General features: G+C 39.7%; 1 protein-coding gene across 2 annotated transcripts; it reads left to right on the top strand.

Annotated features, from left to right (window-relative positions):
* Positions 1–43: 43 nt before the first annotated feature.
* On the top strand, positions 44–23,564 carry mapk14b (mitogen-activated protein kinase 14b). 2 transcript variants are annotated; one of them, XM_058055356.1, is made up of 12 exons: positions 44–474; positions 7,338–7,467; positions 13,142–13,200; positions 13,810–13,921; positions 14,005–14,034; positions 14,213–14,260; positions 15,789–15,903; positions 16,234–16,305; positions 19,157–19,236; positions 19,864–19,942; positions 21,739–21,912; positions 21,981–23,564. In XM_058055356.1, the coding sequence occupies exons 1-12, from the start codon at positions 356–358 to the stop codon at positions 22,046–22,048; spliced, it is 1,086 nt and encodes a 361-aa protein (XP_057911339.1). In that variant the 5' UTR covers positions 44–355; the 3' UTR covers positions 22,049–23,564. The 2 variants fall into 2 exon arrangements, with proteins under 2 accessions (XP_057911339.1, XP_057911338.1); XM_058055355.1 differs by lacking the exon at positions 19,157–19,236 and adding an exon at positions 19,511–19,590 and having other exon boundaries at positions 46–474.
* The last annotated feature ends 565 nt before the right edge of the window (positions 23,565–24,129 follow it).

Below are 24,129 nucleotides of genomic sequence, written 5' to 3'. Positions count from 1 at the left end.
CCCTTGTTTTTCGCGATGGTGACGACGTTCTCGCGAGATTTCCGCACCGGGAGCGCGCTGGGACCAAGAGAAATACGCGCTCATGTTTCCGCATGCCGAGCAGAGCAAGAAAGGGAGAATAATCCAGCAGTAGCTAGTCCAACCTGACACGGCGCTTTAAGAAGAGGAAGTCCCCCCCACCCCCAACCGGGGTGCACGGAACATTGACGTACTTTCTTCGGAGGCCACTTTGCGCCTCGGGCGTCTGGAGGCAGTTTTTGTCGAGTTTTCAACGGACTGTAGCCCAGTCTTGTGGCGGTGCTAGACGGGGACGAGAGTGCACAAGTCCCCCCCTCTTCCCGCCCCCGACGCAAGAATGTCGCAAAAGGAAAGACCCACTTACTATCGGCAGGAGCTCAACAAGACAATGTGGGAGGTCCCGGAGCGGTACCAGAACCTGTCCCCAGTCGGCTCCGGTGCTTACGGTTCGGTTTGGTAAGCATTAGTTGCGGATGCTTTGTGTTTACCTTGTCATAGTTACCAGTTGGACGTACCCGCCTCGTTGGCGTTACTTCCGCCCTTCCCTTTAATGCCGGGTTGCTGCCGAACCTTTCAAGTTAGCTCTGTGTGAAATGTGCAGCCGTGATATTGCCTTGCTTTATCAGGCGCCAGTGACGTGCCTATGCATGCCTTCATCGGGCCTCCACGGCGGATAGAACACCGTGATTCCACCCCGGCATGCATTATACATTTTCCACTTGGGTGCAGCTAGCCTGTGGAGTAGCACAATGTCACGTGATTTGCACTAAGTAGGCCCCATCGTGCACAGTGAGGGCTTTGAATAGGAGGCTGCAAAAAGAGCAGGGTGATGACTCCAGAATGATGTCATTCTTTGTAGTACCCCCATGACTCACTATCCTCTTCTTAGTCATCACTAAATCCTCTCATGGTACTATATGCTATACTTCATGTACTTCCATAACCGGAGCTGTCATTCCTAATGCCTGGATCCATGCTATTAGGGCTGCAGATATTGATTATTTTAGCAGTTGAGTAATCTATCAATTGGTTTATGTGGTTAATCTGATATTAATCCATGTATATAAAGTGCTCGCATTACTTTAATACGATCCAGAGGTGCCCAAACCTTTTCCCCGCTGAAAAATTAAAAGAATGCACAGTCCACTTTGCTATTTTGTTATGAACTTTTATGAACATATAATTTTCAACGATATGTATGGTTAGTATGAGCCTCGTTCTTTGCTCTTTTTTTCCCTCCAAAAAATATTTCCACTTCAAAAAGACAACTTTTTTTCTCCTAACTCATTCAATCCCAGACATTTTGTAAAAGCAGTCCCTCTTGGTATCGAACATTTTTGAAAAGCATTTTTTAAACGGATACAGAATATTGTGTCTATAATTTAAAAATGTAGCCATATACAATATATCTAGCCAAAATGTCTAAACAATTCCATATTTTCCCCACGTTTTTGTGTTCCCCCCCCCCAAAAAATATTTCAACTTCAAAAAAACAACTTTTTTCTCAACTCATTCAATCCCAGCCATTTTGTAAAAGCAGTCCATCTTGGTATCGAACATTTTTGAGGATGTTGACTGATTTTTTTTTTAAGGGATACAGAATATGGTGTCTATAATCTAAAAATGTAAAAAAAAAAATGTAGCCATATACAATATATCTAGCCAAAATGTCTAAACAATGCAATTTTTCCCCACGTTTTTGTGCCCCCCCCCCAAAAAAAATATTTAAACTTCAAAAAGACAACTTTTTTTTCTTAACTCATTCAATCCCAGCCATTTTGTAAAAGTAGTCCATCTTGGTATCGAACATTTTTGAGGATGTTGACTGATTTTTTTTTTTAAGGGATACAGAATATTGTGTTCTTGGGTTATGAAATACATGTTATATACCAAAAGCGGTATATACCTTTTTATGGTTCTTTAGTAATACGCAGTAGAACATAGTATTTTGCTGAAATGTACCTTTCATGCATAACTTTCACTTGTAAAAAATGTTTTAAAAATGTAGCCATATACAATATATCTAGCCAAAATGTTTAAACAATGATGCCACAACATAAAACACACTATTATTAATTATTATCTATTTATTTATTATTTGATTTTTATTTTTACAACTGTAACGCCATGAACTATTTACAATTTTCACATTTCCGTGTATGTGCATGCATTAATAGTTCCCTTCAATTCATGCAACATGGACTTTTCACTTCCTGTTTTCTGCGGCGCATCTATTTCAATGGGAAAGATGCAATGTGTGCCCGTATGGCCGTTTTTTTCAGCTTAAAACTGCACCAAACATGCTGTCTTCTATGGTGGAGTTGCATCATCACCTCTCCGTGCCTTTCATATATGAGCAAAGGTGTATCCAACTTGCAGCACCGCTGCAGTACTTTGGCAAAAAAAGAAATATTTTTGTTTTATGTAACTGGCAACATTTCAATTGTACATACTTGAGTTGAAAGAAATATTATTTTGGTGAGCTGCTACATTTTGCGTACCCTTAAAGATGCACTACAAGTTTATGTTGAAGTTAGACACACACACACACACCCAGCGCTTTGACGACGAGACATCATTATTATAACGATGACAAGAGAACAAGGTTGTTAAATGACACGTTAAAAACGTAAGTTGGCACGTACATGCCTCGTGAAAGTTGGCACGTACCTCACGAAGGCCGCTTTTTTTAGCGAGTCATCAAAGCAACACAATAGAAACTGAAGCTTTTTTTCTAGTCTAATTAACACGAGTCTAGTCTTAATTTCACTCCACGTTTTTTTTTTCAGTGTTCTGATTGGACTGCGGCTCCAAAGACGTGTTACATATGAAATCATCATCGGGTTAACGAGATGACGCAAGTACATGTGGAACCGAGCGCCTTTAAGCAACGTGTTCCGCTTCTTGTTTGATTGGCTTTGGTGTGATATTGTTCTACCTTTATTGCCACAGCGGCTCTGTTAGTTCCTGTCATAGATGAAATTACTGGTATCGATAATCATAGAGCTACGGTACATATCCACGGAGTGTTCTTTCCATGATGGCCGAGATAAGATGGAGACAGGATTTTACTTTATTGCTGACAGAAAAATTAGCATCATTTTTTTTTCACTTATGACGTATCTATTTGCATAGTTCTTTAGGTTCTTTTTAGTTCATAGGTCTTCAACCCAAATCCCGGGTTAAGTGAAGAATAATAAGAATAAGAATAACAATATATACTCTTAATTAAATGCTAAAGTATAAAAATGAGGAGTCGTGCCGCAGCATTTTGTACGGACCTCGAACAATGCACAACGATGAGCCAATTCAAGAAACAATACAAGCAGTTGATGTTATGTTAAATATGTTGTTATATACGTATATATATATATCTATATATCACTATATTGACACTTACTATGGTACCCATTATGTCATTGGATGCTCATATCACCTCCTACTTTGGTATGAGGTACATTACTAAAAAAAAAAAAACAAAAAAAAAACCTTAAACTGCATTATGGAAAGCAGGAAGTGAACAAATGTAACAGTTAGTGATTGTAAAAGTACCAGATGGAGGGGTAGGATTTAATAAGCTTTGCTTCTTCCTACTCCTTTTGGACATGTGGAACTGGGAACTGATTATGGGATGCACTCAATTGGAATCTGATGTCATATCACCTTGTACTTCGGTTTGTGACAAAAATTAAAATAAAAATTTTAATTAAAAAATTAAAATAAAAAAATAGAAAAAATAAAATAAGAAACTTAAACTATATTTAGAAAGCAGGAAGTGAACAAATGTAACAGTTAGTGATTGTAAAAGTACCAGATGGAGGGGTAGGATTTAATAAGCTTTGCTTCTTCCTACTCCTTTTGGACATGTGGAACTGGGAACTGATTATGGGATGCACTCAATTGGAATCTGATGCATGTTCAAATGAAATGAAACCATTACCATTACCATTACCATTACCATTACCATTACCATTACCATTTTGTACTAACTGCAGGCGTTTAACAGTCGACATTGGAAGACCAGAAAGCTGAACATTACAGTTTAAGGTGAAACGTGACAAAGGCATGGACTAGGGTCCCTGCGTCAGTAGACGATAAAATAGGACGTAGCTTAGCAAAGATGAAAAAAAATGCACTTTTGAAAGGATTGAATGGCGTATCACACTGAGATTTTTTTTTTTTTTTACTGAGTCACTTTGGGTAATGATGCTTTTATCAAAAGTCAGATTGGTGTCCTTAAACAGGCAACTCTTGTTTAGCAGGGCTAGTAAAAAAGTTTTAGCTAGTAAAAAAAGTTACAGGACATACATTGTTGTGCCTCGAAATTAGAGCAGTAAGGTGGGTCAGTTAGCTGAGTGTCGTTGGCATAACAGTGAAAGCTAAACTTATGTTTGCGTATGATGCCGCTGAGCGACAGCATATAAATATTGAACAAAAGAAGGCAAAGCATTGATCCTTGTGGGACTCCTCAAGTGACAACCACAGTACTCATAAATTACATGACGCATCCGATCCAGGAAGTAAGATCGAAGACAGGAAAATACCGAACCGGTGGCACCAATATGCGTTTTAAGGCGTTCGAAATATCTTAAAAGCGTACATGCATCACAGGCATGTTTTCAACTCTCCACAATTAGCGTAGCTCGCGTCTCCACTGTGGTTTGAACGTTCGCTCCCTTTGCCTTTTTTTTTATGGCCGCTGTGTGTTATTGCACTTGCATTTATTACGGCCTAATTGGATGCTGTTTGCTCAGACTCGGCGTGTTTGTCCTGCGGACGGGCAGCAGCGGCCTTAAAGGCCCGTGTCCATGCAGCTTTGTCATTTTGGTGTTTACCCACAGTGGGTTTTTTTTTCCACCCAAAAGGCGCCGCACACAAGTTGTTGCGAGGCGAGTCCGCCGCTTGAAGAAGAAAAACACTCTGCTTATCTTCTTAATGTTGCTGTTATGGGCGTTGAGTATGATTAATTTCAAGGCTTTCATCCAATGACAGCCCCTCGTGCGAGTGGATGACTAAAGTTAGCAAGTGTTGGGATCGGAACAGGAAATGACTCACCCTTACGTGACCCCTTTTTTTTTTTTTTTTTTTTTAAATATGTCGGAACAGGAGGAATGCCCCTGAACTTGAAAGTCGTAGCACACTTCTAGACCGGGGTCACGGTAGTTCAGAAGTTGCGCCGCCATAGCTGATTGCGGGCCAACCGCTCCCTGCAACGACTCCCTCCTCCGTCTGGGTGTCTCGCCGCAGTCTGCGTTTTGGAATCGGTTGTTTGTGATGCAGAATAAGTAGCTGACCTGCAAGGAATGTGTGTTTGGTTTTTTTTTCCAAGGGGGGTGTTTAGTCTCTGATATAGGAAATAGGGACCAGGCCCCATCTGGCCTCTCCTCCACCCTCATATTGTCTTCTGGTGGCACCAGAAGACTTTGGCAGGCAAACCGATTTGACTGCAAATTGAGCAATACGCCATGAACTTCCGTCATTTTTTTTTTTTTTTTAACGTCAGCGTTGCACCTTCTTTTTTTTTCCACACACACCCATTCCCGCTCAGGCTCTTCCGTGACAATGAGGCGTAGCGTTACAGTGGATAAATGACCCACAGAGTTCAAACCACGTGGGAACACTAGGTGTGTTTAACATTGAAAGCATCGTTATTGTTGCTGCATCCAAGCGTTGTTTATCTTCATCTCCATTGTTCTTCATGCATCCACCTCGCCGTGAAATACTGCTAACGCTTTTATGCACTGCCCTCACACACTTGTGGTAGTCGGCAAGGCTTTTTTTTACTAAATGAGTCAGTCGGTACAAAGCAGACCTCCATGAAGGGCAAACCGTTCATCAACACCTTCATAAAGGCGCCTGAATTTTGTTGTTATTTTCTAGACTATTAGTCGCATGGAGTATAAGTCGCACAAACCCAAAAATGCATAATTAGGTAGAAAAAAACGTACATAAGTTGCTCGTAGTATAAGTCGCACAAGGCCAAAAATGCATAATTAGGTAGAAAGAAACATACATAAGTCACTCCGGAGTATAAGTCGCACAAGGCCAAAAATGCATAATTAGGTAGAAAAAAACGTACATAAGTCGCTCCGGAGTATAAGTCGCACAAGGCCAAAAATGCATAATTAGGTAGAAAAAAACATACATAAGTCGCTCCGGAGTATAAGTCGCACAAGGCCAAAAATGCATTTTTAGGTAGAAAAAAAACATACATAAGTCGCTCCAGAGTATAAGTCGCACAAGGCCAAAAATGCATTTTTAGGTAGAAAAAAACATACATAAGTCGCTCCAGAGTATAAGTAGCACAAGGATAAAAATGAATAATTGGGTAGAAAAAAACATACATAAGTCGCACTGGAGTATAAGTCGCACAAACCCAAAAATGCATAATTAGGTTGAAAGAAACATACATAAGTCGCTCCGGAGTATAAGTCGCACAAGGCCAAAAATGCATAATTAGGTAGAAAAAAAACATACATAAGTCGCTCCCGAGTATAAGTCACACAACGCCAAAAATGCATAATTAGGTAGAAAAAAACATACATAAGTCGCACTGGAGTATAAGTTGCATTTTTTGTGGGTAATTTATTTTAGTATACTTTTAGTCCGGAAAATACGTTATAGAAAATGAGTTATATTTAGAGCTGCACGGTGAGGGAGTGGTTTGCACATGCCACACAGGTAGGAGACCCTGGTTCGATTCCCTGTTCGGCCATTTCTATGTGGAGTTTGCACGATCTCCCCGTGCATGAGTGGGTTTTCTCCGGGTACTCCGGTTTCCTCCCACATTCCAAAAACATGCTAGGTTAATCAGCGACTCCAAATTGTCCATAGGTATGAATGTGAGTGTGAATGGTTGTTTGTCTATATGTGCCCTGTGATTGGCTGGCCACCAGTCCAGGGTGGACCCCGACTCTTGCCCGAAGACAGCTGGGATAGGCTCCAGCACCCCCGCCACCCTTGTGAGGAAAAGCGGTAGAAAAGCGGTTTGGCTAAATTTGGAAATGTCAACAGAAATCTTCCTGTTCAGAATTGAACTTGAACAAGTTGTTGTGTGTTTTTATGTGGAAATAATTAGTTTTAATTAGATTTTCACACTTCACACAGCTGACAAGCAACAACATGTTCAGTCTTTTTGCTTGTATATCCGTGGGGAGCGGGTTTTGTTTCATAAGAGGAAGAATCAATCGCCAATGTGTTATCTACACCGCTAACCGGGCGTCCCACGCCGTCTGTGTTCTCCACGTAGATGCAATGCACAAATACTTTGGAATGTTCCTAACATTTTGGCATCTTCTATCCCTTCATGTGTCCTGCAGTTCAGCGTTCGATGTGAAGACGGGCCTGAAGGTAGCGGTGAAGAAGTTGTCCAGACCCTTCCAGTCCATCATCCACGCAAAGAGAACCTACAGAGAGCTCCGACTGCTCAAACACATGAAGCACGAAAATGTAAGTGGACGCACTCGTGGATGGGAGACGCCTCTAGGAATGCAGTTACATGCTGGAAAGTGGAGACGCATGAAAAAAGACAAATGTTGTGTGTTGCAGACACTTCTCCACAGGCTTTAGATGCAACATCCACTTTTCACCACTTCACTCTGTCTCTTACATAATCTCAGTGGGTTTTTCATGCAGTAGTCCCTCAGAAACTGATGGATTTCCGCTGCTCAGAACGCATTCATTCTTTTTTAAAGATGTCCAATAAGCTGGCGTCTTTAGTGTAGAGTCAGTCTTTGTGGTTATGACACATGTGGACAAGCATTAATACATTTGGAGATAAAGTAGCATGCGTAAAAACCCAACAGAGCATCTTATACAGTAAACCTCGGATATATCGGATTCAATTGTTCCCACTGGTTTTGTCAGATATAAGCGAAATCCGTTATATGCGTATACCGGAAAATGTCCGTTTTACGCATATATGGGATTTATATCCGGTATATGCGTAAATGGGATTTTATCCGTTATAAAAAGGCACTTCCTTGACTATGTTTCCAATGTACCTGGACGCGCAGGCAACGCTGCAAACGCTGCAAATGACGTCGTATAGCGGCCTGTCACGATTCGGCGAATCGGAGCGCCACGATGCGGCCATCCGATATATGCCAGGGAAATTTCATGGAAATGCATTGGAACGGGACTGGAGATTTTGTCCGAAATAGGCGAAATCCGTTATAAAAAATCCGATATATGCAATGAATTTTTATTGGAAATGCATTACAGAAAAATCGCTTCTTTTTTATCTGTCCGTTGTGAGCGAATTTCCGATATATCCGAGTCCGATATATCCGAGGTTTACTGTATATCTTATAAGACATCATGTGTTCCACTAATGCTTTTTTTCGCGTCTCTTCTAAGAAAGAACAACTTCATTAGCGCCCCACGGCACATTTTAAAAACAGCAAAAAAGTTTAAAAAAATCTGCAGTAATTTTATTCAAAAATTGAAATATTATGAGAAAAAAAAATAGTGATCTAACAATAAAAAATCATAATTTTACAAGAATAATCTAAAATAATATAGTGGGTCATTTTAATAGCATAAGGTTGAAATATTAAAAAAAAGACAAGTATTATTATTATTATTTTTTTCAAGTCATCACATTATGAAAACAAATGGGGAAAAGATTTATATTATGGCAATAAAGTTATAATACTATGAAAGGATTATTTTAGACCAAAGTTCAAATAGCAAAAATCGGTGAAAAAAGAGCAAAGACCAAACGTTATGCAAATAATTTTATTTTTTTTTGCACCTATATTACAATTCTGTGATTAAGTTTTTTTACCTTACATTCTATTGTTTTGTTTTGTTTTTTAGCATGTTGCCCTCGATGGTAAAAGTTTGGACGCCAACGAGAAAAACATAGCAGTCGTGTCGGGGTGCTTTCACTTTCTATATCAACGACATCTTTGATCAGTCTCATACATGGCCCGAGGGGAAGTGGGAGTGGAATAAGCGGCGTTAAATCCAAACCTTATTGAAAACAACCCACACTTTGTTACGTGGCCAAACGTTTCTCAGGAAAAGGCAGCTTGAATGCCAAAATATGATTTGGACGAGTCGATACGGGCTCGGCCCAGCAGATGCACGACATTAGCTTTTTATTTAACATGGCTGCCATTTTCTAAGCTATTTGCGTTGTGTCATTACACAGCATGAATGTTCTTGTTGAGCTGCTGTGCACACAGCACGCTATTTCTGCTCGGGTCCCTCGGTGCACGACTAAACAGACGTCACATTGGACCGGATCACCCAGACCTGTGCGGAAGCCGGTCTGCTAAGTGTTTTAGGCACACCATGTGATTGATGAATTACTTGTTATTTGGCGAGGTCTTTTTCCCCCCAAACAAATAAATAAATAAATCTTACAACTCTTTTTGGAGTTGAACTGGTGTGCACATGACAAATGATCGTAGTCTAATTTGCATAATTGGCAGTTGACCATGATAAAGGTGGTTGGTCTGTGCATGACCGCTAGCACTTGTCCCTCAACGCTGCATGGTTTCATGGCAAGTATGAGGTGAAAGAAAAAGGGCAAAATACATCCAAATAGATCCACACATTCCTCTGTGCATCGGTGCGTTTAATGACCGTTGAAAAAGTAGGACAAATTGCTTTAAACATTCAAAAACTGTGGAAATAGTTATTGTGTTGTAATAAAATAATATTTACCGTAATATAATGATTGATTTGTATGTATTTCAATGTGTTTTAAAAGAGAAATGAAATGACATTACATTTCCAATTTGGATGAAATATTGTTTTAGGTATTTTCATTTTTACATTTCATGAAGGAAAGATGCATTGAGGCAATTCTTTAATAATAATCCTTTCTGAAAGTTCCTAAAACATTTAGAATTTAAAACCAGTATCATCAATAAACAAATCTTATTTTGAACTGACACAAATATACAAAAACATGTTAGTGTGAGAGGTCTCACTTGCTCACATTTTGTATTGGCTGAATGTTTGTGGCCGATTTTAAGAGCTAATATGCTAAAACTAAAGAAAAATAGTAATACTAAAATATGCTTGCTGACTGTATTTTTTAAAATAATGACACAAAGTTCTTAAATTGATATTCCTTTACATGAAATTTTATGTAATTATCGTTGTAGTTGCACATAGAATCGTTTACCGTAAAGAGATTTCCTCAACTTAGATAAAAACTTATTTCCATCTGTGATTAAATGCGATTAATTGTGAGTTAACTATGGAAAAATGCGATTAATCGCAATCAAACATATTAATCGATTGACAGCCTGAATTAAAATCCAACTTTCATTCATTCAGAGCTAAAAACAAGGCTAAAAGATCTAAAAAGTTCGCCATTAGAGAAGGATTTAAACAGGTTTTGAGTTGCTTTTTGAAGGTGGGAAGGTCAGGGCAAGCATGGAGGGAACGGGGCAAAGAATTCCAGAGAGGGTGATGAAACTCAACTCTTAACCTCAACGTCACTTCCTGTCCTCCACTTACTCTGCTCCCATAGGAAACACGTTCATAGTGACACACAACAGCACAAGTCTGATTAGTGTACTGTTACAGTAGATACAGTACTGTATGTTGCTGAAAACAATCATTATTATATATGGGGGAATATTCAGTGTTATTATCACAGTGCATTTGTACGCACAAAGGTTTCCCGACTCATAGAGGCCCTAATAGACGACTTGGTACCTCCCACAGCCAATATGTGGAAACACCGTCTGTCATTTGCCTTTTTATTTCATCATAACAGGAAAAATTGCCATTTTTTTTTCAGTTCTAAATATATCAAAATGTAATATTACCTACCTTTAGTACATACAGAGAGACACGTTCTCTATTTTCCTCCCACTGTTGCCAGGAGACTCTCTGGGTTTTGAGTTTTGGAAAAGCTGGTCGTGGCCAATCAGATCCTTGTTTTGGCAGCATCCGACCAATCAGCTGCGTCTGTGTCTCATTTGGGCAGGATCACCACATGGAGCTATGGCACAACTGGGTTTTTGCACTGGTTATCCATGACACCCCCCACCCCCCCTTTTTTTTTTTTTTAAGTGGGGGTGGGTTGATTCTGCAGTGTCTCAGAATGACCTCATTCCTTGTGTACTCTGAGAAAACAATCAATATATAGATTGAAATTTATTTTTAATACTTTGATATTTATTAAAAAATATACAGTAAAAAATGTATGTCATAGTTGATTTATTAAGAAAAAAACATAAATATGAGGAGGATTTTTATTTAATATTGTCATTCATATATTGTAATTGTGTGCCTGTCTCTATAGTGTTACCTTAACCGGTAGGTTCCCAAAGCGGGATATGTGAATAAAAGTTAAAAAAAAAAAAAGAGCTCACAATTACAAGTGCACCTGAACGCCTCACGGTGCGAGGACACAGGAGACAGGAAGGAGCCAGCGCGTTAAGTTATTCATTGCTCTGTGCGCAGTGTTCCCGCACGGTGTCGTGGTGACAATCTGTCACTGAGTGGTGATCCAACCAAAAATGAGGCTTTATCATTGGTTGTATGTGTATTGTATGTATGTTTGTTTTTTGGATACTATTAAAGTGGCCTTCAGATGCTCTATCCACTTTTCTGACCTATAATTGTTGTATTATCGTTTTAAACCACGCCAAAGTTTCAGATAATGAGGTTTGGGAAGTTTGGGATAGCTCCCAACACTTGGTTTCAGATGTTTTTTTTCTAACACCGGCTCACTGTGACATCACATTTAGACACCTGTGACTTCCTTATGTGGGCATGCCCGGGTACAAGCTGAGTGGGACCAATTACAGTGTAGTGGGTGTGCCGTAGGTGTGAGTAAAACCAAACAGACCATTTTGTAAATCCAAGGAAATACAGCTGGAATAGGTGCAAATGTGGAAGATCTCGAAAGCTTTCTGTGCGGTTTTATTGCGTCTAGTTGACAACTCAAAACAAAGGACTAGAAATGTGCATAATAGGTCCCTTTTTAAGAAGAGGTTAGTGGTTCTTTTAGTGTTGGGACACCATGGGTAGATTCCGGTCACGATATTGGACACGTCATACTAAACAAGCTGGATCAAAACTAGCAAACCTCTATCAGTGCTGAGCTAGCTTGTTTCTGAGAATGGTGTATTCAGGTGCATCATGTAAAAACTGGGAAATCACAGTCCAAATCAGGTGATATTTACAAAACCAACCACTTCTTGCTCTTAACGGTAAGACCATGTTAGAAAATGATCCATTTATAATGAACGTCAATGTTGAACAAGACTTTCAGACAAGATACCGCTTTTGTTAAACTTTCCTGTCAACTTGTTATGAAATTAATATGCAGACCTGATCCATATATAGCCATCCTGAGTGGACAAAACAAAGTGAAGCTCAAATTCAATTTGATTGACAGCCAGATTTGGAGGGAATTTTGGGGTATCAAAGTAGTTCAGAAGAGAAAAAGCGGAGTTAGCAAGTACTCTTGCTAGCATACGGGCTCACAGAAACAGTTGATTTTTTTGATTGATTACAAAAATGCGGCGGCACGGCGGTTGAGTGGTTAGCGTGCAGACCTCACAGCTCGGAGACCAGGGTTCAATTCCACCCTCGGCCATCTCTGTGTGGAGTTTGCATGTTCTCCCCGTGCATGCGTGGGTTTTCTCCGGGTACTCCGGTTTCCTCCCACATTCCAAAAACATGCTAGGTTAATTAGTCACTCCAAATTGTCCATAGGTATGAATGTGAGTGTGAATGGTTGTTTGTCTATATGTGCCCTGTGATTGGCTGGCCACCAGTCAAGGGTGGAAAAAGTGTTAGAAAATGAATGAATTACAAAGATGCATATTTTCCTCATTTGTGTGTAAAAAAAAAAACTTGAGCATTGCGAAGGGAGCCACAACAAAGAGACTGAAGAGCCATATGCGGCTCTGGAGCCGGGGGTTGCTGACCCCTGACCTACAATGACTATAAAATGAATAAACCAATGAATTACGTTCAATATTTCAAGTTAATTCACATTGAAAGGTTTGTTTTTTTTATATGTGCAGGAGTGGGGGGGGGGTACATGGCGTCAGGTCAAATGTCAATCAGTTAATTGAGCACATTAAATTCTTGTGCAAACATGATCTTTACCCTCTTGTTTTTTTTTTTTTTTTGCCCACAGGTGATTGGTCTCTTAGACGTGTTCACGCCAGCGACAAGCTTAGAGGAGTTCAGTGATGTGTAAGTTCTCTTATCTTCATCTCTGCAAATTACGAGGAGTTGCGACGGGTTCATAAAATCGCTCGAGCTTCAAAACGAAGCACCGGATCAGTATAAAACACTTTCTACTTTACATACAGCGCATATGCATCGCATGCCGTGTTTTTTTTTTTTTTTTTTTTAGGTGAATGTAGGTTAAGCACATGCCCGCTGCACGTCGGAGTTGTTTCCATGGTAACGGCCCATCTGGCAGTCTGTGCATTTGTGTGCACGGACTATTCAATGAGTTTGCACCGAGTCTCTGCGTGGGGGTGACACGGTGGACACAAAACAAAACACTATGTCTAATAGTAACATGGTTGATTCGAGTGGTCGTATAAGAATGTATTATACATGCATATTTTAATAATCAACCCCCCCCCTTGTAGATTTACATCCAGTCCTTGCAAGCGATAATCCAGCAGTTGTTTTTATCACTTATTCCTCATATGTAAAATGCATGACTTCTGATTAAATCGCTGCCTCCATTAATGGATTTTTACTAACAAATACACAAAAACGCCGCAAGCAGTGAGCTCTCATTGTAATATTAGCAAGCTACTCTAAGCGTTTTTTTTTGTTTTTTTTTAGCTACCTGGTGACACATTTAATGGGAGCAGACCTGAACAACATCGTCAAGTGCCAGAAGCTGACCGACGACCACGTCCAATTCCTCATCTACCAGATCCTGCGAGGTCTAAAGGTTGGTCCGATTCCCCGTCACGGCAGCCTGACATCCACTTGTAGAGGAAGACGATTCAAGTTTAACTTTGCATTCCCTCACAGTACATCCATTCTGCAGACATCATCCACCGGGTAAGTACCCTTCCCCTCGCATAGATCGGATTTCACTCGCATGTATCCATGCATGTCCGATAGAGCCTAGCTCCATTAGAGACTTCAGCAAATAAGGCATCAGATTTCTTGTATGTTGTTTTTGTTGCTATTCTGCTCTTGCCACACATCATTGGAGTTCTTCTTCTCACCCCCTCAGGACCTAAAACCCAGTAATCTGGCGGTAAATGAAGACTGTGAACTGAAGGTGCGTCTCCTCTGGAAACAAATTATCTTTAAGTCTTTGTTACGCTACAGCATAGTCGCATCGTGATGTCGTTTATGCTCCACAAAGTGACTTGCAGTTCTCTGCCAAAACACCAAGAGCGGTGTTTTCCCGAGGTTGAACAAACTCAACTCTCGTCGACGAGCAAATTCAACAATAGTAGACATTTTGACAAAACCGAAGGAGATGTTCGAGAAGATGGGTTGCGTGACCTTTGAGTGGGTAGAGGCGGAGGGGAAAACTAGCAATTATCTACGGGGGGGGGTGTCACGATACACTCAGCTGACGAGACGATGCACGATACTGGCTCTTCTGGACAGACTAGCGTCGCGTTTGTGAGTTGGGGATAAAAATATGATGTTGGATTTGTACTGCTGTTGATTTATTCAGGTAAGGATATGGCTCGCCATGATTTCATGCATTAAATATGCAAAACAATTCACGTACCGTATTTTCTGGACTATAAGTCGCTTCGGAGTATCAGTATCACAAGTAAACAGTATTTTCATTATAAGTCGCTCTGGAGTATAAGTCGCAGGAACAGCCAACCTATGACAAAATGTGCGACTTATAGTCCAGAAAATACGGTATATACCGTATTTTCTGGACTATAAGCCCCTTCGGAGTATCAGTATCACAAGGCCAAAAATGCATAATTAGGTAGAAAAAAAACATACATAAATCGCACTGGAGTATAAGTCGCATTTTTTACGGGTAATTTATTTTCCAAACTACTTGACCAAAACAGACATTAGGTCCTCTTGGAAGGCAAGTTCTAACAATAAAAGAATAGAGAACAGGCTGAATAGGTGTAAGATATGCTAACACAATGCTTATTCAGCTACATGAAAAATAAACATGAACACAAAAGGTGTCCAGTCTTTATGTAACATAAACACTTTTTTTCATTAATAAGTCGCTCTGGAGTATAAGTCGCAGGAACAGCCAACCTAGGGAAAAAAAGTGCGACTTGTACTCCAGAAAATACGGTAATTATTGAGTTACTGCTGTTGACATGCTATTTTTCACAGCACTAATTCTGATCTGATAAATCTTAAGTAACTTTGATCAATTGTAGAATTAGTACAGCTTCCGCTCGCACTATGCCACCTTGCTAGCTGTTGAATTTGATGGAGGTAAAAACCAGCGGCACGTAGCTAGCGAGGGATGATGGGAACACCAAGGGAGTTTGGATTACAAGGTTTATAGTGTGTGTAACACACTTAATTTTCGGATCCTACCTCCTATTATGGTTCACAGTAGGAATGCCATTGTTCAGTCTAAAATATTGTCACGTTTGAGACCTCGTGACACCCCTAAGTACATAACCTTATTATATTTGAGGGCAGACTTTTTTTTATATAGCTTTTGTAATCGATCTGATTTCATCGTACATGCGTCCCATATGTTGTGACACGTGAGTGTATTCTCTTGTTCATCACAAGATGGAGTTTTCTTTTCTCTGTTTCTGTCTTTTTTTTTTTTACACTCAAATGCTTTGGCTTCTTAGATCCTGGATTTTGGTTTGGCCCGGCATACAGATGATGAAATGACCGGCTACGTGGCCACTCGGTGGTACCGAGCTCCAGAAATCATGCTTAACTGGATGCACTACAACATGACAGGTACACACAGACACTTGTGTATGTTTTTGTTACAAATTTTAGCTCCAACCTTTTTTTATTCAATTGACGTGAAAGGAAATGGGACATCTAAAAACTTCTGCTGTTTTTCAAATGGTGAAAGTATCCATATGCCACATTCATTTGTGAAGTTAAGAGGATGTACTTAATAAAAAGCTACACCATTGGCCTCTGAATTAGTCCAAATAACTGCATTCTTGAAAGCAGAAGTAACCTTTGACAGATTTTGACTCTTATTGTTTTCTTGATGGACTTGAGTTCCTGATCCAAACCATTGACTGTGTATATTATTTTACTGCTTCCATGTTTTAGTGGACATCTGGTCAGTGGGATGCATCATGGCTGAACTTCTCACCGGACGGACGCTGTTCCCCGGCACCGACCGTATCCTTCCTGATAGTAGTCGGGGGAAGATGAGAGTAAGATGATGTACTGCATGATCACCACCGCAGGTTAGGTCTGGACTCAAGAAATGGACGAAAAAGGGGCACGTTGGTATTTAACACACTTTGAAATGTTGAAAGAAATGGGATGAGATCTGTTTCTCTTTGGAAAAATGTTTGCATTACCATATTTTATTCATTTTGGGTCATCATTGCAAACTTAGGTTAGGGACCAGTCAGGAAGTCTAAACCTGAACAACTTAAGCAGGAACATGACTGGCATCTGTCAAATTTTCATGAAAGAGATGAATGTCTGTTTCCCTTTGGGACAACCGTTTGCATTACCATATTTTATTCATCATGTTTCGTCATAGCAGACAAGTCAACAAGTCTAAACCTGAACAACTTAAGCATGAACATGACCGGCATCTGTCAAATTTCATGAAAGAGATGTTTGTTTCCTATGGGACAAACGTGTGTATTACCATATTTTATTCATTATGGGTCATCATAACAAACTTAGGTTAGGGACCAGTCAGGAAGTCTAAACCTGAACAACTTACTTAAGCAGGAACCGGACCGGCATCTGTCAAATTTCATGAAAGAGATGAATGTCTGTTACCTTTGGGGAAAAAAAAACGTGTGCATTACCATATTTTATTCATTATGGGTTGTCATAGCAAACTTAGGTTAGGGACCAGTCAGGAAGTCTAAACCTGAACAACTTACTTAAGCAGGAACCTGACTGGCATCTGTCAAATTTCATGAAAGAGATGAATGTCTGTTACCTTTGGGAAAAGCGTGTACATTCCCATATTTTATTCATGTGTTGTCATAGCAAACAAGTCAACAAGTCTAAACCTGAACAACTTAAGCATGAACGTGACCGGCATCTGTCAAATTTTATGAAAGCGATAAATTTTTGTTTCCTTTGGGACAAACGTGTGCATCACCATATTTTATTCATCATGTGTCGCCATAGCAAACTTAGAAAAGTTAGATTAGTCAGGAAGTCTAAACCTGAACAACTTACTTAAGCAGGAACCTGACCGGCATCTGTCAAATTTCACGAAAGAGATTAATGTTTGTTTCTTTTGGGAAAAAAACGTTTGCATTACCATATTTTATTAGTTATGGGTCATCATAGCAAATTTAGGTTAGGAACCAGTCAGGAAGTCTAAACCTGAACAACTTACTTAAGCAGGAACCTGACCGGCATCTGTCAAATTTCATGAAAGAGATGAATGTCTGTTACCTTTGGGAAAAACGTGTACATTACCATATTTTATTCATGTGTTGTCATAGCAGACAAGTCAACAAGTCTAAACCTGAACAACTTAAGCATGAACATGACCGGCATCTGTCAAATTTTATGAAAGCGATTAATGTTTGTTTCCTTTGGAACAAAGGTGTGCATTACAATATTTTATTTATTATGTGTCGTCATAGCAAACTTAGGTTAGGGACCAGTCAGGAAGTCTAAACCTGAACAACTTACTTAAGCATGAACATGACTGGCATCTGTCAAATTTCATGAAAGAGATGAACGTCCGTTACCTTTGGGACAAATGTGTGCATTACCATATTTCATTTATTATGGGTCGTCATTGAAAACTTTAGATTAGGGACCAGTCAGGAAGTCTAAACCTGAACAACTTACTTAAGCAGGAACATGTCTGGCATCTGTCAAATTTCATGAAAGAGATGAATGTCTGTTTCCCTTTGGGACAAACGTGTGCATTACCATATTTGATTAATCATGTGTTGTCATAGCAGACAAGTCAAGAAGTCTAAACCTGAACAACTTAAGCATGAACGTGACCAGCATCTGTCAAATTTTATGAAAGCGATAAATTTTTGTTTCCTTTGGGACAAACGTGTGCATCACCATATTTTATTCATCATGTGTCGCCATAGCAAACTTAGAAAAGTTAGATTAGTCAGGAAGTCTAAACCTGAACAACTTACTTAAGCAGGAACCTGACCGGCATCTGTCAAATTTCATGAAAGAGATTAATGTTTATTTCCTTTGGGAAAAAACGTTTGCATTACCATATTTTATTCATTATGGGTCATCATAGCAAACTTAGGTTAGGGACCAGTCAGTAAGTCTAAACCTGAACAACTTACTTAAGCAGGAACCTGACCGGCATCTGTCAAATTTCATGAAAGAGATGAATGTCTGTTCACAAACGTTTGCATTACCATATTTTATTCATCATGTGTCGTCATAGCAGACAAGTCAACAAGTCTAAACCTGAACAACTTAAGCATGAACATGACCGGCATCTGTCAAATTTTATGAAAGCGATAAATGTTTGTTTCCTATGGGACAAACGTGTGTATTACCATATTTTATTCATCATGTGTTGTCATAGCAAACTTAGATTAGGGACCAGTCAGGAAGTGTAAACCTGAACAACTTACTTAAGCAGGAACCTGACCGGCATCTGTCAAATTTCATGCAACTTTTATCTTCGAATGCATGCAAACAATCACTTGTCTTCCTGACTAAAGCAAAATCGATGTGTGTATGATTGTGAGCTAGCTCTTTAGCTCCTCCGTGGTGTATGACTCAGCGCTGCCCACTGTTGTCTCGGTGATCCAGCACACCTTCCTGTTTCGCCTCCTACAAAGCAATCCGTGCACAGTGGCCGAGTGTAACACTGCTGTGATGCAGAAATGTTGGATTGTGTGGAAGAAGAATTAGCTATTAAAATGGAGTGTGCAGGGTGCAGTACATCTAACCAGCGCTGCAAAATGGAGGCGTTGTACGGTTAAGGTGATGGTCCAACCACCTTCTTCACCACCCCCACCCCACCCCCTCCGTTTTCCTTCATGTCACGTGTAAGACATTGATCAGTTGAAGCTTATAATGCTGCTTGTTGGAACCCCCGGGCCCGAGCTCTCGATGAAAATCTCCTCGGACTCCGTGAGTGTCAAGCAGCCCAAGTTTTTGTTGCGCTTCCGAGAGTGGCTTTCTGGGAATGTTCCTAACAACTCTTATGTGCACTGCCGCTTTGACGCTTGACTTCTGTCGTCGCATGTACTAAAAGCTGACGCTCATTTCCTCATTTAACGCAACACGGGCGGGGCGGGGGTGGGGCGGGGGTGGGGTGAGCTCCGATCTTTTTCTCGTTGTTTCTGTTCAACCGCCGCCTCCTGATGCGCATGTGTGTGATGCCCCCTTGACTCAGCCGCCGTAGATATAAACCAGCTACAGCAGATAATGCGTCTGACGGGGACGCCCCCGGCCTCGCTCATAAGCAGGATGCCCAGTCACGAGGTGAGACGGACGCCCTCCGCCGTGCCGCCGCAGACGGAGATGCCAACGTTTACAAAGATATAGACACGCGTGTTGGAAAAAAAGCGTTTCTCTTCTTTGTTTGTCACATGATAACAAACTCACTTCACTCGCTGATTCCTCGTTTCCTCTCCGACTCACTGCGAGGCTTGCACGCCGCTTTGTTTAACACGTGACGACATCAACGACTAAAACGTCTTCACGGAAGGATCGGTAACGTGACGCGGTTAACCGTTGTCATGTTCTCGCCAACAGGCAAGGAACTACATCAACTCACTTCCCCATATGCCCAAGCGAAACTTTGCCGATGTGTTCATTGGTGCCAACCCTCTTGGTAAGTTGCACTTTTTTTTTTTTTTTTTTACCCGTCGGAGGTGTGGTGAGGAACCATCAAACGGCTTGAGTAAAATGTCAATCATGTGATTTGTTTGACTCGGTTATGACACCCAATGCCCTTCCTGGTGCAGCGTTCCCATTGCAAATGGTACCGTTTTTGGATTGATCTCGGAATGTTTGCAAATTAGTAACTAGAGATGTCTGATAGTGGCATTTTTTTTGCTGATATTGGGTATGCCGATATCTCTAATGCTAATAGATACGACATCAACAGTTAGCTTCTCAAACATCTGAGATTGGGCCTGACAAAGTCTTGGTCGTCTGGGTCCCGCCTAGCATAACCAACGTTTGGTTTTTTAGATGCTTCAGAAGCAGTTTTATGAAGGCCGGAAAATACAGGTGTCCATAAGCCCGTACATCTTTTTTTTAAAAAATTTTTTCATTTTCATTTTTGTGGGAAAAAAACAGATTCCGCGATTGACTGATATAATATTTTCATGCCAATGTCAGGACGATATTATCGGACATCCCGATTCGTAATCATAACAAACGATAAAATGTCAGCAGTGGGTGCCTGCCCTAAAGACGCAACTTACCTTTTTCAGGTACAATAATCTCATTTATTATGGTAAATTGTAGGATTCCATATTTATGAATTAAATCGTGTCATAGTGAGAGAATAGAAAATATGTTTACAATCTTCAAATTACATTTTTTAACAACATTACTAGAGCCCTGTGAAGAAGAAATAGCATCTTTTTCCTTCTTCCTTTTGTTTTTTTTTTTTACTACTTCTTCTTCTGGACAGCATACGTCCTATGCAGTTTAGTATTACTCACACAAAGTATGATCTGTGTAGAATACTACATACAGTAAACCTCGGATATATCGGATTCAATTGTTCCCACTGGTTTTGTCCGATATAAGCGAAATCCGTTATATGCGTATACCGGAAAATGTCCGTTTTACGCATATATGGGATTTATATCCGGTATATGCGTAAATGGGATTTTATCCGTTATAAAAAGGCACTTCCTTGACTATGTTTCCAATGTACCTGGACGCGCAGGCAACGCTGCAAACGCTGCAAATGACGTCGTATAGCGGCCTGTCACGATTCGGCGAATCGGAGCGCCACGATGCGGCCATCCGATATATGCCAGGGAAATTTCATGGAAATGCATTGGAACGGGACTGGAGATTTTGTCCGAAATAGGCGAAATCCGTTATAAAAAATCCGATATATGCAATGAATTTTTATTGGAAATGCATTACAGAAAAATCGCTTCTTTTTTATCTGTCCGTTGTGAGCGAATTTCCGATATATCAGAGTCCGATATATCCGAGGTTTACTGTATCAAATGTTTGAATGCATCTTCCGAATGCATTAAATTTATATCTTAGTTCATTTAACAATTTTTATGCTAAAAACAAAATACAGATTTCGGTTATATTCAGCCACAAAATAGCAACGATGAATATATTTTGGACATTTTTTGACAGATGGAGTGAAGCTGCGGAATTTGAAATGCGAAGTGCGAAGTACTTATTTGTGTGATGTCATATATTAGTTCAAGCTGTGGATTTCTGGACACATTTAGTGGGAGATTCTATGGCAGAGCACTAGAACTTGTGGTTCCGTATCGGTGCCCATTAATTAGTTTAAATTAATGAGTAGAAAAATACTGGACTGTGCTTTTAATATTCATATGTGGTTGTAATTAACCTGTAAAATAAATGTTTCCATATGTACTTTATGTAATTTTAAGACTATTTTGGTCCTCTCTACTCTAGCTGTGGACCTGCTGGAGAAGATGCTGGTGCTGGACACGGACAAGCGTATCACGGCCTCGGAGGCGCTGGCTCACCCTTACTTTGCTCAGTACCACGATCCAGACGACGAGCCCGAAGCAGAGCCCTACGACCAGAGCTTTGAAAGCCGTGAGCTGGAAATCGAGGAATGGAAGCGTAAGTTTGCACATTTTGGGACGCAATGTTAAACATATTTATGAATATTCTCATTTTCCGTCCACTAGGGTTAACATACGAGGAGGTCATCAGCTTTGAGCCGCCATCGTTTGATCGGGATGAGATGGAATCGTGAGGAGGAGGCGTTTCATCCTTTTTTTTTTTATTTTTTTTTATTTTTAGAAAAACACACTTTTAGGGAAAAACAAAAAACTCACGTGACTCTCCACGCGCCCTCACCACCACAACTTTCAAGTGCCTGCCATCTTTAAATCTCTGAAGGGGGGGTACTGTCGCGTTTTCAGGGACAAAACTTGTGTTCCACCCATCCCCCTCACAATTTTGATGAGATTTTACCCCCCACTTCCCTCTCTATTTGCATTGTATTCATCATTTTATGTTAATATCTGAAGGGGAACTGAAGCAACTGCTGCTTTCTAGTTGCTCATAAAAAATAATACCTAGCAGTGACTCAATCAACAAACGTTATGTTTCTAAAAATATATAATCTTCCACACATTATTTTTGTGTATAGAAGGATTTGACAATGACAATAAATGCAGTGTTTGTATAGACTTATTATAGTCCGGGCCACGTTATGAATGCCGCAATGTGGCGTAAAATGAGATTTGTAATGTAATAATAAATAAAAGTATGTATGTAAGGCACATCTCAAGACAGTATATGTAACATATCCACTTCCTAGATTTAACACTTTGTTTATATTATTGAAACAAAGTCGGTGTTTTGTCTCTTTACAACAATGCAATGTTTGTTTTAGCTTCTTTCCACGATTTGTCTCGGTCGCACTTTGTTTCGGAACAGTGTTTCAACGTCATCTCACAAGCCGCTGGACCACTTTGGCACGACAAGGCCCAGATTTGTCTTGGTGTGCTTTTTTTTAAATGTTGATGTTCTCCATCAGCAGATGATGTACTTTTTATTATCATATTGCATTTCTAAATCACAGTCCTATTAAGTGTTTGTGGAATATTTCCGGGTCATGGGGCTGCCTCGTATTTATGATCTGTTCTCATGTTTATATATGGATGTTTAAAGTATGTTATTTGTATTAAAAAAACAAACAAACAATAATCCAAGGCCAGTTTATTTATGGAAATCTTGTTTTGGCCAGACACCACGTTTATTGTGTTGATTTCATTCAACATCAAAGTTATGACTGCAGTTACGTCATTATATCCGATTAGGAAACAAAGACAATGTAGTTCAGTTCAAAGTATTGTTTTCACACAATCAATAGAAATATCTAATTGCATATTATTTGCCAACAATCTGCAACATTTTGGCTGTAATGTGGCTTACATGAGGAGTCCATTCATAATGAGACGTACACACCGTTGGCGTTGAATTTCATGTGGAATATTTTAATTGAGTGTTAAATCAATATCTGGTATTCTGTGATTTCTTTAACGAATGTTAGAACCACCGCTGTCATTTATTTGAATAATATATAGAAGCGCACACTTTTATGGGAAAATGTAAAACGTCATACTTGTACAGTATGTTGATTTGATTCGGATGTTATGATCCTGTTCATAAGTTCATATTTAATTTGGATATTGGCTCTCATCCTTTGAGGTCTTTTAACTGGCTACCTGTAAAATACCACTCTGTGAAAATAAAGGCTACTATTTTTCAAACACAAAATAAAATTCTACCTTTTGTTGTGGCACAAATAAAACCACAGGGCCACGTGGTGGTCTAGTGTAATAACATTGAAATATATATGGTTATATATTTTTTTGGGGAGGGGGGCAACTCACCATAATGAGGACACCCTGTGTAATGCATGTACATTGGATGGTATTGGACAGCAAATAAATAAAAATAACATGCTGCTACCACTAGAGGGCAGAGTTACACAATCGTGTTAAGCTCACCAACACTTGAGCACAATATTTTAGTTATTTATTTTTTGTACTACACAAAGCACTACAGCTATTAATTGCTCAATTAAAGTAATTAAAAAACTTAAATTAATTTATAGTCATGCAAGCACTCTAACTACAACAATGCTTAAGCAATTAAAATAGTGAAGTGACTGTTGACGTATATTTTGTATTAGCCATCATGTTTACTTTTAGTCGCTTGGGAAGAACCAACCTTTCTTTCTAAACAAATAAGGTTAATAATCTTAATCTTATATAATGGAACATAATTGATTGCAAACACGATTAATGTAACATTTATATAAAG

This window comes from Doryrhamphus excisus, chromosome 18, assembly GCF_030265055.1.
Source record: "Doryrhamphus excisus isolate RoL2022-K1 chromosome 18, RoL_Dexc_1.0, whole genome shotgun sequence".
Taxonomy (NCBI): Eukaryota; Metazoa; Chordata; class Actinopteri; order Syngnathiformes; family Syngnathidae; genus Doryrhamphus; species Doryrhamphus excisus.
This window is presented reverse-complemented; position numbering and strand designations above follow the sequence as displayed.